The sequence below is a fragment of the Diceros bicornis genome, chromosome 4 (genome assembly GCF_020826845.1).
Source record: "Diceros bicornis minor isolate mBicDic1 chromosome 4, mDicBic1.mat.cur, whole genome shotgun sequence".
Taxonomy (NCBI): domain Eukaryota; kingdom Metazoa; phylum Chordata; class Mammalia; order Perissodactyla; family Rhinocerotidae; genus Diceros; species Diceros bicornis.
Genome location: NC_080743.1, coordinates 73,509,887 through 73,522,423, shown reverse-complemented (window position 1 = coordinate 73,522,423; position 12,537 = coordinate 73,509,887). Strand labels below are relative to the sequence as shown.

Genomic DNA, 12,537 nt, shown 5'->3' with positions numbered 1-12,537 from the left:
CCTCCTCCTTAAAATTCTTTCTTCACATGACTTCTAGAACAGCACACTCTGGGTTTTTCTCTTGTATCAGAGGCTGCCTCTTTGCTCCTTTGTTGGTTCCTTCTCACTCCATGACTCCTAATGTTGGAGGATCCAAGGCTGTGCACTTGGACCTTTTCTCTTCCCTAGCCTCTCTCACCTGCTGGGTGATCTTATTCAGTCTCATTATTATGTACGTCCAGACAATGACAAGGCCCAGATTTGAATGTTGAGCCTGGACCTATTCCCTGAAATACAGACTTGTACATCCAAGTGCTTTCTTGACACTTCTACTTGGATGTCAATTAGATATTTCACACTTAACATCTCCAAAGTGGAACTCTTGGTTTTTCTCCCCAAACTTGCTGTTCACATTCTCAGTAGTCTTAATTAATGGCAATTCTATCCTTCCAGTTGCTCAGGTCAAAAAACCCTGGCATCATCATTGACCCCTCCCTTTGTCTCATAGGGTGATACAAACTGTCAGAAAATCTTACTGTCACTATCTTAAAAATGCATGCAGAATCTGACCTCTTCTCACCAGCCTGGTGGTAGCCACTCACACCTTGCCTGGATTATTGTGCGAGTCCTCATTGATTCCCCCTCTTCCATCCTTGGCTTTCTACCCTCTGTTCTTAACAAGCAGTTAAGGTGATCATTTGCTCCTCCACTTAAAACCCTCCAATAGTTCCCATCTCAGAGTAAACGCCAAGCTCATTAGAATGACCTAGCATACTCTATATGATCGATCATTCTCACCCTCCCCCACTTACCTCTCTGATTTCACCTTTGCCCCTTTCTCCCTTGGTCAGTCCATACCAGGCCACACAGGCCTCCTTGCTGTGCCTCCCACACAGCAGGCACACACCACCTAATGGTCTTGGCACTTGCTGTTCCGTCTTCCTAGAATGCTCTTTCCCCATGTGGCTAGCTCCTTACTTCATTCTAGTCTTTGCTCAAAGGCCATTTTCTTAGTGAGGACTTCTCTTCCAACTACCTGGACCTCTCTATCCCCTTTTCCTGCTTTATTTTTCTTCATAATACTTATCATCTTCTTATTTTATTCTTAATTATTTTCCTATTTATTTTAAGTATTTGTTGAATGGATAAATGAATTAAAAGTAACCGGGACATTAGCTGGCAATATGAAGTAGGTACGTTAACAGTTTCTATGCATGATTACTAAAGACTTGTGCAATAGAACCATATACATTTAGTACTATGCTTATTAATAAATATAAATTGAAGAAATTTTGACATATAAATTAATAAGAGTATTTCAATTTCATTAGATACCAGTTTGTCTTCTGATTAGCTTGCTGGGTTGTATGGATCAATAGAATATACTTCTTGTGTTTCTAAACGAAGATCTTCTTTAAGATTTGTATTTGTATAATAATTGCTAAATGGAAGAAAGAAGAAAAAAGTAAAACCTTTACCCATTGGCCATGATTACTATAAAGATGTAACAGTTGTTTGCTTTCCATAATCCCCAACGCTTTTCATGGATGGTTTCATTTTATTGTCCTAGTATCCTATGAAGTAATAACTATAATCCCCACTTTTTTAAAAGGCCCATAAAAATAAATAACTTGCTAGGCTGTAACGTGTTTAAATCAGAAGTTAATATTAGGCAGTTTTACCTCAGATCCAGGATTCTTAATGATTAATAACTACGACCCCCAGTTTGAAAAAAAAGATCAAAAAGAAGCTTTTATTTTAGGATATGATCATAAATTTACCTTTTTGGGACACAATCTTCCAATCTAATTTAAAAGGAAATTTTTATATTTGATATTTAATTCAAAATCCTTATATAGTCATACAGCACTAAAAGCTTTAAAGGATTTTTAAGAGGATGTTTTTACTTTTACTTTTTGGAAGCACATATACTTTACTGTGCTTCTAAAACCACTTTGCCAAAATTAGCAAAGGACAATAAAATGTGATTATTCTCTCATGTAGAACTCTGAAATAAAGTATTACAAAAATGCTGGGGCAGAAAGATTACTGCTAAAAGTACTTATAGCATGTCACTCACTACCATATTTAAGAGGTCAGCTTATAGGAAGATATATTAAGAATATCATAAAATGGTAATTTTTAGGTCAATGTGAGATTTATGTTTTATTAAAATATCTTAGGTAACTAGAGAATAGTATACTCTCTTTCAAATGTTTGGATGGCTTTTAAAATTATTTAATTTTGTTACTAGACATCTATTTTTAAATGGATTATTACCATTTCATTTACAAATAGTATTTAAGGCAACTCAGATGTCTAAATCACCTATCAGAAAATGAGTTGAAGTCGTTTAGAAAATGAAAATAAAATGAGTGATGCTTAGGAATTTAGTTTAATTAGGTTGGTTCATATCAGTTGAGGCACTTAAATATAGTATATGATATAATCGTGTTAATAAACTTAATAAACAACTGGAACATTATGAATTATTTGAGCTTGTAGGCATTCCCAAAGTTTGCAAATTTTCCTACACATGCAATGCTCTGATAGCAAACTTAGTAACATGAGGGAAAGAGAGAGAGACCACATTTTCTATTTATTTCAATTTCTAATTACTCTTGGCTAAATTTATCTTCTAACTTCCTGTGAGGAAAGCCATGCAAATGCCATCCCTATTTTTTTTTTGTGAGACTTTTTCCTCCCTTGAATTCGGTGAAACTACTCTCTCCTAGCTTTCCTCCTACCTCTGACTATTCCTTCCCCTCCTGCCTTTAAGCATTATTGTCCTTCTGAGAGCTTTTCTTATCACTATTTCTACCTTTTATGTTCTTTTTGGTCCCAAGGTTTCAATTGTGATTTAAATGTCACCTACCTGAGTCCAAGCCCCTCTCTTGAGTCCTACATCATGGATGCCTCAAAGTAACAGGTCAGAACTGAACTCATCATCTTTCCCCACAAACCTGCCCCTCCCTTCTTTTGGTGAACCACTGGATCCATCCAGTGACCTCCATGTGAGTCGTTCTTTGTGGCTCCTTCTCCCCATATTCACCAAGTCACTAAGTCCTAGAGATCTTATCTTCTTCATAGTGAAGCTATCTCTTATATCTGTTCCATCCTCTTGATCCCCACCACTGCTGCTTTGGTTGAGAGCTCAATCCTGCTCCTTCTTTTGAAAATGCAAATCTGAACATATATTTCCTCACTTAAGATCCTACAGGATAAATGCCAACTCCTTGTCGTGGAATGCAAGGCTTTTGATGATCTAGCTCCTGACCACTTTTCTAGATTTCCCCAATGACTGTTAAATGAAACATTATTTCCACGGAATGTTAAAAGCATTAAGTGAGAAAAAGAGTTCTGCAGTCCAATTAGTTTGGGAAACTCTGGTTTAATAAAAAATTAAACAGGCTTCTCTATTGTAGGACTTTAAATATTTTCATGGTCATTGTGATTCTCCATGAGAAAAATATAGTATGCAGTATTTCCCAATCTTATTTGGTCTTCGAATGCCCTCTCTCCTGAAATCATTGATAAAAGCAGGATTATGTGGCACATAATCTGGTAAACACTACAGTCTAAAGTACATCCCACCTGTAGACCCTTGCTAGACCTGCCGTCCTCAGGCTCTCCCAGGCTTAGAGCAAAACTATTCAGTTTCATAGATGCCATCATTACATAATCTCAGTGTAGCCCCTTCATGTCTGATGCCTAAACTAGGCATTAAACAACCGTGAAGAATGTAATCAGATAGCACTGATGGCATGCTCAATGATAGATCCAGGTGGCTCGGCATGTTAAAGTAATTTTGCAGGAGATCTGGGGTGACGTGTTTGAGGTGACATGACTTGGTCATCCCCCACTGAAAGTTACCTGAGACTTGATGAGACTTACCTGATTATCCTCCCTAACACTAGCATGTACAGAGACTGAAGAACCTATGCACACAGAACATTCCCAGGCTGATACTTGATGGTATCATTTGCTTAAAATGTATCCTTTGCACATATTAGAATATTCTGTAATTTCCATAAGATTTATGTGTCAGAGCGGTCTTTTATGCCATGCCTCCCTCTAAATCTATGTCACCTTCACCTTCAATCACTATCACACACACTATTTCCCAGTCATGTCAAATTACTTATGTAGTTCTTACAATATACAATGGAATGACAAGCCTCTGTGTCTTTACTCAAACTGCTCCTGCTACCGGGATACCTTTCTCTCCTTGTCTGCACTCTCTTGAGGCTCACCTGAAACATCTCCCCAATTATGGAACTTTTTCTAATCAAAATTCCCAAGTACTGACCATTTGATTAGTCCCCACCAAATAACACCTAACTCATTATGGCAACATTACTTTATGGATTCAAATGTTTAAAAAACTTAATAAGTTAAAAATAAAATGTAAAAGTATGTCTAATTTCTGGATAACAAAAAATAATATAACCAAGCATAGAAACCTAGTAAATATTTAAGAAGTCATAAATACAACAACTGAGTGAGAGAAAGGATTACTTGAGCAAATAGAAAGGCTTAGTATGTTTCTGAATGGGAAGACATTACAGAAAAGATGCCAATTTCTCCCAAATCAATCTGTAGATTTAAATGCAATCACAACATATCTGTTTTTGGAAAATGACAACCTAATAATCACCTTTAAGAACAAACAGAAGAGAATGAAGAGGAAAATCCTAAAAAATTATAGTGAAGGGATTCTTGCCCTTATACTAGTAGAAAGCTATGCTAATTAAACACAAAGTGGTTTGTGAGGGAAGAAAAGACAGATCAATAAAGCAGAAAAAGGAGTCCAGAAACACAACATATCCAGCTGTATTAACTACTTGATATGTGATCAAGTTGGAACAAACTTTCTGGAAAGTCATTTGGCAATACTGATTAAACATCTTAACTGTTGATATACTTATTCCTAGTAATTCTAGAAATCTATGCTAAGGAAATAAGTAGATGTGGAAAAAGGTTTATTCAAAGGTGTTTCTTGTATCTTTATTACCAAAATAAATGTGGAAGCAACCTGCAATTTTCACAATACAGAAATATATATAGTAGAACAATATGCTATTAAGTAAATAAAAAGAAAACATGATTTCAAGACACAAAAATATATACATTAGGCTAAATGAAGAAAAATTAATGCAGAGACTATAATGCCAAAATTTCAGTTTAAAAAGAGGAAAAGAGAAAGAAAATAAGAAAATAATCAGATGGGAATATACCAAAATATTTGCAGTTGTTACCACTGGGATTTTTTTCTTTTATTTTCTAGATTTTTTTATATTGTATCATCTGAATAAACACCATTCAAATAAAATAAGTGGTATCTTTTAAGTTCTTATGGAGAATGCTTCCTTCTATATAGCACAAGACACCTTAATCCAGTTATCACATTGCAATATTCATTTCATAAAATTTGTGCTTCTGTGTTTAGTTCAAAGCAAAAAGCCAAACCTTTTGTGCATTTGGATCAATCATGCATTGAACTTACCGTTCTCTGTGTTTGAGTATCATGCATAAGGAGACACTGATCAAGAAGATAAGCAATACTAAACCTGCAGAAAGACCTAGAAAACAAAACAGCAAGTATCAAATGCCGGGAAAAGGTAACTTATATTGTTTTAAAGTGATTATGGGGCCTAGTCCTAGTGGTGGGAAAAATGTTATGTGACTTTTATACTTATCTTTTCTCAGCCATATAAATATTGAATTCCTGAATAATCATACTTGGGCTTAAGGTTTTTCTGATTCAGTCCAGTCCACATTTAAGCTAAAGCACCAAGCATTTGACCACAGGGCTCCAGTCAAGTCCATTTCTATTTGTTTCAGTTTTGTTAGTAATAGTCTTGTTACTGGGGTAAGATCAGGATGCCATGACTTTGCATAACAACATTTAACTCTCAGTTGGGAAATATATTTTGCTACTTCAGAATAAGCCAACCTATTTTGACAGTACCAGATCATTCAAAAGACCAAGAGTTAATGTAAACTATACGTTCAATTAAAAAAAAATAAAATAAAATAAAAACTGAGACTAGCTGGCAGTTTAAATAATTTATTCAACTCTATCCAAAAGTGACAGTTTGTAATATGAAGTGGACCTTAAAAGATCCTTAAAACACCAAAAAAGATAATTTCCTATGATTTAAAGTGAAAAAAATGAACATTCAGGTAGAATATAGGGCTTCAAATTTTATATATGTATTTATTTACTTATTTATTTATTTTTGGTGAGGAAGATTAGCCCTGAGCTAACGTCTGTTGCCAATCCTCCTCTTTTTGCTGAGGAAGATTGGGCCTGGGCTAACATCCGTGTCCATCTTCCTCTACTTTTTATATGTGAGAGGCATACCTCAGCGTGGCTTGATGAGTGGTGTATATGTCCGTGCCGGGGATCTGAATCTGTGAACTCTGGGCCGCTAAAGTAGAGCACGCAACTTAAACACAATGCCACCAGGCTGGCCCCAATTTCTATATATATTTATAAAACATCATTACAACTTTTCTTCAAGTGTTTAAGAAAACTTACCACAAAAAAGAAGAGGAGCAAATGAACCTAAGGAGAATAGAAAATCATGAAAATATTAGTCTAGTTGCATGATTGAGTGTAGCCCAAAGTCCCATGAATGTTCCAGAAGTTAACACTTAGCTCCCTTCTCTCTAAGTCTACTTAAAAAGATGTATTGGAACCCTGAGATTATATCCACTCTTCCTTCATTTCTTAGGTAACAATTTATTTGACTTTAAAAAATTTTTCACTTTAATTAAGTTGGGGTGGTTTACCAAGGAAAAAAACCAGTATACTCAACTTTATAACCAGGGATTTCTCAGGTTAGATTGCAAATAGTCACTGTTATAACAGGTTGGTTAACATATTTTTGGAGGTCCCTGTCAAATTAGTAAGCACTTATAAATCAAGATTCAGCAATAAGGAAGTCTCAGCCACAACTCCTTTCAGAATGTAAAGTTGTTAGTTTTGCACCTTTTAAGTTATAGATGAGGTCTCTTTATTTTCTTTCTTTACTTCCCCCATCATCAGAAAGTTTTGCTTTTTCTAGACTAGACCACCAACTTCAAATTTGTCTATTATTGTACCACTGGTCACAGACATATGTCAATTTAAAACCCAGAAGTCCCTAACATTGAGGATACCCCTCACTGTCTTCTCTCCAGTGAGACAAGAGCCAGCTGCAGTGAAGTCCTTTGCACTCACTTGGTGATTTGCAAACAGCCAGGGGAGGGTTCCATCCGTGATTGTCCTGGCACTGGCTCTGGGGACTGCCTTCCAGGGTATACCCATCTTCACACTCCAAAGTGACGATTGCGCCATACTGATACATTTTCCCAGGCTCCAGCCCCTTCTGGATTCCATTCATATGCTCTGGGGAGCTACAGTTTACCCCTGAAATTAAAGGAATCTAATTGAAGCTGGGTCATGTTTTGTCTTTTACCAAGGAAGCAGATACTGCCCTTAACGGGAAGGTGTATGAAACCAACTCAGTTCATTCTCAGTAAAGCCTCACTGAAATAACACAAAATGATATCCTAGACAGGATCTTTCAGTATCAGCCATCTATCTCAATAACCTGTAGGTAATTTAAACCAGATTATTTTCCTTCTTTGTGCTTTAGTTTCTAAACTACTAGTGTTGGATAATTTTAATGGCTTCTTAGAGAAATGGGTGAGGGCTGAATGGGTAACATTAAGAATTCTGAATTACTGTCTCATCAGCTTCTACTCTTACTCTCTAATTCTTCATACGTGTACACCCTTCCTCATTTCTTCTTTCTTCTTTTCAGTGTAGGAGTCAATAGTGTGAGATTTTGGATTTGAATCCTGATTCTAGGACTTCCTAGCTGTGTGACTTTGGGTGAGTTACAAATCTCTCCATTCTACTGAGACCTCATCTATAAAATAGGAATAATAATGGCACCAACTTCATATGGTTCTCATGAAGATTAAATGACATAATGCATGCAAAATGCTGTGCACAGTCTCTGGCATATGGTAAAAAGTACTCAACAAATATTAGAGATTAACTCACTATTCATATTTCATATGCATTGCTTATGATAATGAAAATGACATTCTGAAACTTTTATTAAAAAAAATACCCATAATCCTACCACCACTCAGAGGAAATACACTGAAAAGATCATTGTGCTTTTTATTAGTATTTTGTCAAATGCACGCTTGTCATAACTATAATCACAGTGCAAATAACTGTAACCACAATGTAAATTCAGCCTGCACTTTAGTTATTTAATTTACATAAGCACTTCAACATTCTACATTTAAATGACTACATAAGTGATCATTCATCAGATAGACTACACCCTAAGTCCTTTTTCTTATTTTGTGATATTTAGATTAATGAATATATTAAGCCAATTCAATGCATTTAATTAAATGATCCAAACAATGCATTTATTTGGCTATTTTAAGTTGAAAACACCTACTGAATATATCTATTTGGGGCAAATTTGATTTAAAAATAAGAATAAAAATATAGAATGCACCTTTACAATAAGGGGCAGGTTGGCTCCAGGTTCCTTCATGTGTACAGAGAAGGAGTGCCTCTCCCACCAGCAAGTAGCCTTGGTTACAGGTGTACAGGATTGACATTCCAGGAGAAAATCGAGCTATGTCTCCACCAGTGTGATTCGCGTTGGGGATTGTAAGTGGAGGGTGACATCCTAAGAAGGCTAGACACCAATAAAAAAGGATCTTTAATTTATCACAGAGGAACACATTGCCAACACTATCTGTGGGTGATAGCAATGCAGAAAAAGGCAGGCAACAAGCCAACTAATTGGTACCCAGAAATATTCCTTCCACCCAAACCAAGCAGCATGGACAGAGATTTGTATTGCCTACATATATTGTATATGATCTGAAGAAAAATATCAAAAGTAAGATAATGAAACATCAATAGTTGAAACCCACATTCTAATCTATCAGCCAATAGTATTCTTTTGTTTTCTCTTTCAATAGCAGAGAGGCTGTAGTCTAAGGGTCACACACTCAAATGCCTACAGGAGCCAGGAAGTGAAGCCACAAGATATGACCAATCAGAGAGCACCTGTCCTTCTAAAAATGGCAGCCACTGCCCTGGTCAAGCTATGGGTGCCTGGCAGGAAAGCAAAGGAGGCCCTCACTCTATTACAGGTTCACTATTTATCTTGGGCTGTGGAGATGGGTTTCACTTAAATTAGATTACTGTGCTGGCCAAAGAAAACAGTTCTGGTGACCTGAATTCAATTCTTGGGTCACCATTTGGCAACCTCTATTGTAGATAGTCACTGACAGGAATAAAACTGCCAAATGATAACCAAAATTATAAGAAAGACAATTCAGTGAGTTTGAAGGCCAGCTTCATTCTCCAGAACACCCAAAGTTCTCTTTTGGGCTGGTACTACAGCCTTAAATATCAAATTATCAAGCAATATTACTACCAAACATTTGCCTCCCCAAAAAAGGCATGTGTATTTTCCTAATGTAAATTAATAAAAAGAATAAATTTTGGAGACTCCATCAATTTGAAAGTCAACCATTATCCTGGCATGTACTTTTGCTCAACACACTTAGAAAGAAAATGGAAAAAACAATCAAGTGAGAAGATAAGGCAGATAACTTGTAAAACAATATAATTGCCTTAGCTTTTATATGCTTTTTTTAGGCAAAATGGCAAATGCAGATTCAAAGCCTTTTTTCTTTATTCTGTGCAACATTCCATACTTTATTCCTTAAAATATCTTACCCTTTTTGATACAAGTTGGTATACCTGGCACCCATTTGTTATTGGTATGACACCTAATCGAATGACTGCCATTCATGATGAAGCCAGGGTTGCAGGCAATGTATACTATGTCATTGTGGGAATATGAAGAATGAGTTTTATTTAGCTTGTATCCATGTCTGACTTCCGGGTTAGGGCAGTGAGTCACAGGAGAAGATTTTAAGCACTGTGGGGGAGGTCCACTCCAAGTTCCATGTCCTTTAGAATCACTTATGCATTGTATACTTTTCTCTCCCAGAAGATAGAATCCTTGGTCACATGTATAAGAGACTTCCTTTCCATATAGAAAATGTTCTTCCATCACACCTGTGTGCCTCCCATTATCAATCACTGGTGGAGGTTGACACTGAATAACTGCAGAAGAGATTTAGGAAATTCTACTTCAGCTAGTACACCAAGGTGGACGGTCTTCATTCAGGTACAAATAGAACTATGCAACTACATGTATTGCACGTAACTATAAAATTATTTACATTTTAGAACCTGGATTATGGTTTTTTTTAAAACAGCTTTATAAAGTTTTCTGACTATATGAGTAATACATACTCATTTCAAGAAAATTTAGACAACACAGTAAAATATTAAGAAAGGAATAAATACAGCTGTGTTCCCATTAACTAGAAATATAGGCCATACTTGTTTTGTTTTTAATCTTGAGCAGTTAGCAGATAGATGACAAATACTCAGTTCCTACTTAACAACTTTGTTTTCCAATGCAAGTACTGACTAAAAACTGAGAGATTTTTCTTATCTTACGTACACTGAGATAGAACACTTAGACTATGTACGTAAGACTAGGTGTTCAGTGGCCTGCCCTCTCTAATCCCCTACTAATCCACTGACAACTTTTTTTTAACTTACCTTTACAAAGTGGAATCTTTTGGTACCAAACCCCATTTTCAGCATCTTCACACTTCCGATAAGCATGTCCAGTCAACTGGTACCTAGAGAGAGATTATAATACATTTCCTCTTCCTAATATCACATCTCAAACCTCAAATAGCCTCCTCAAACCACATATAGAGACACTTCTAAATAAGAATTTCAGCAGAGAGGAGTTAAAACTCTTGGCCCTCCAAGTAAGAGAACAATTTTAGACATAGAGTTGCTCACAGAAAAGCCATTGCCATGTCAAGAAAGGACTGAAAAGTCACAGGTGCTACTTAGACCTTTGGAACCTCACATTCTTTGTGAGTGTGACCAAGAAGAACCTCTAAAGGGAGCCACCAAGACAAGCTGAGGGTAGACTTAATGCACAAAACAAGGTGGAGACCCTTTCTCAGAGTGGATCATCTCATGCTCACCCATCTTGACAGGATGTATTAACTTGTACCACGTGCCAATCAACTGGAAGCTCTTGAAGATCTTCTCTCACAGACTGGCATGGTGCTTCTAGAGGAGCAAAGTTGGAATTACTTATATATGCCAGATATGAAAGAGAAAGACAACTCTGGAACTGAAAGTACCTTCACACCGAGGGGCAGAAGGACTCCAATTTCCTGAAGACAAACAGTGAATGGATTTGTTTCCCACAAGTAAGTAGCCAGGGTCACAGGTGTAGTCTACAGCCATCCCAGAGACAAAGAGCACCCTATTTCCACCTGTATGGCGACCATGGTGGAGCCCAGAAGGTGGCTGGCAGCCTGAAGAGAAAACTCCCCACATAAATACCAACAAAAACAGAAATTATACTTAAGAACATTAAATGGACAACATTTGACAACAGACAATCTGAAACTTTTAAGCCAAAGGTCATGAAGCTCTAATGCAATACTGAATGCTTTCTGCTCTTTTGCTGGAACTAGGCACCTTTAAAAAGGTCTTCTCATTCTCTACCCTGAATATATCCTAGATCCAAGGGGGCATTTCCACAAAGAACATATAGAACACACATAGAACATTTTATTACAGAATGGAAGGAATGGGATAGTAATCTGTGTCCCCTTGTCTTTTTACATGACTCTAGTTTTGGGTGGGAGATAATAAACGAGGATAAATAAGTAAATACATCATTTTTTCCCCATTGGGTTTTTACCTTTTTCACAAACTGGTACTTCAGGATCCCAGGTGTTATTGGCTTTGCAACGAATCTGACTGCTGCCCTTCAAAGTAAATCCTTTATCACATTTGAATGTCACACTGTCGTTGTAGAAATATGGGGCTTCCTTGCCAGATACCTTGTATCCATTTGCAACATGGGCATCTGAGCACTGAACAGCAGGGAGGGAAAGTTTACAGAGAGGAGCAGGGCCACTCCAGATGCCCCTCTTTTGATCGTTACTTGTACAACGGATGGTGCTCTCTCCAATGAGGTTGAATTTCACTCCTCTCTCTGGCCCAGGGTTACATGTGTAAGTGACTGTGGTTCCATATAGAAAACCTTCTGAGGAACTCCCTGTGTGTATCCCATTGTTTATAACAGGAGGTGGTGGGCAGGTGATTTCTGGAGAGAGGAGAAATTACTGTAGAATTTTGTTGCGGTATTAGACACCAAAGAAGAGAAATGAAGCTGGTTATGAATGAGTTGTTACCAGGTTTCCTGGAGGACGTGGGCAAGTTTTGATGATATGAGTTATATCAAGGCTCATTATATGTGTAAAATTCGATTTAAACAGATGTCATAGGAAAGATTTTTGTGATGGAAATCTTCATTAGAAGTGAACATGTAGAGCAACATCATATTGTGAGGCAGTCAAGTCCAGTAGTAAATCATTAATTAAAAGAAGAATTCTTTTGGAGCCTGC

At 36.9% G+C, this 12,537-nt stretch overlaps 1 protein-coding gene across 9 annotated transcripts in view; it reads right to left on the bottom strand.

The window, feature by feature from the left end:
• LOC131404745 (complement receptor type 2-like) overlaps positions 1-12,537 on the bottom strand; it is a 160,355-nt gene that overhangs the window by 127,661 nt on the left and 20,157 nt on the right. For 7 of the 9 annotated variants that reach the window (XM_058539754.1, XM_058539756.1, XM_058539758.1 and 4 more), the window contains 10 exons: positions 11,829-12,236; positions 11,260-11,436; positions 11,098-11,185; positions 10,655-10,737; positions 9,755-10,147; positions 8,514-8,699; positions 7,208-7,396; positions 6,524-6,550; positions 5,486-5,561; positions 1,315-1,420 (listed from right to left, as the gene is read on the bottom strand). In XM_058539754.1, coding sequence (XP_058395737.1) covers positions 1,330-1,420; positions 5,486-5,561; positions 6,524-6,550; positions 7,208-7,396; positions 8,514-8,699; positions 9,755-10,147; positions 10,655-10,737; positions 11,098-11,185; positions 11,260-11,436; positions 11,829-12,236 — 1,718 coding nt within the window. In that variant the 3' untranslated portion in view covers positions 1,315-1,329. The remainder of the gene's footprint in view (positions 1-1,314; positions 1,421-5,485; positions 5,562-6,523; positions 6,551-7,207; positions 7,397-8,513; positions 8,700-9,754; positions 10,148-10,654; positions 10,738-11,097; positions 11,186-11,259; positions 11,437-11,828; positions 12,237-12,537) is intronic. The other 2 variants (XM_058539753.1, XM_058539761.1) reach the window with 2 other exon arrangements.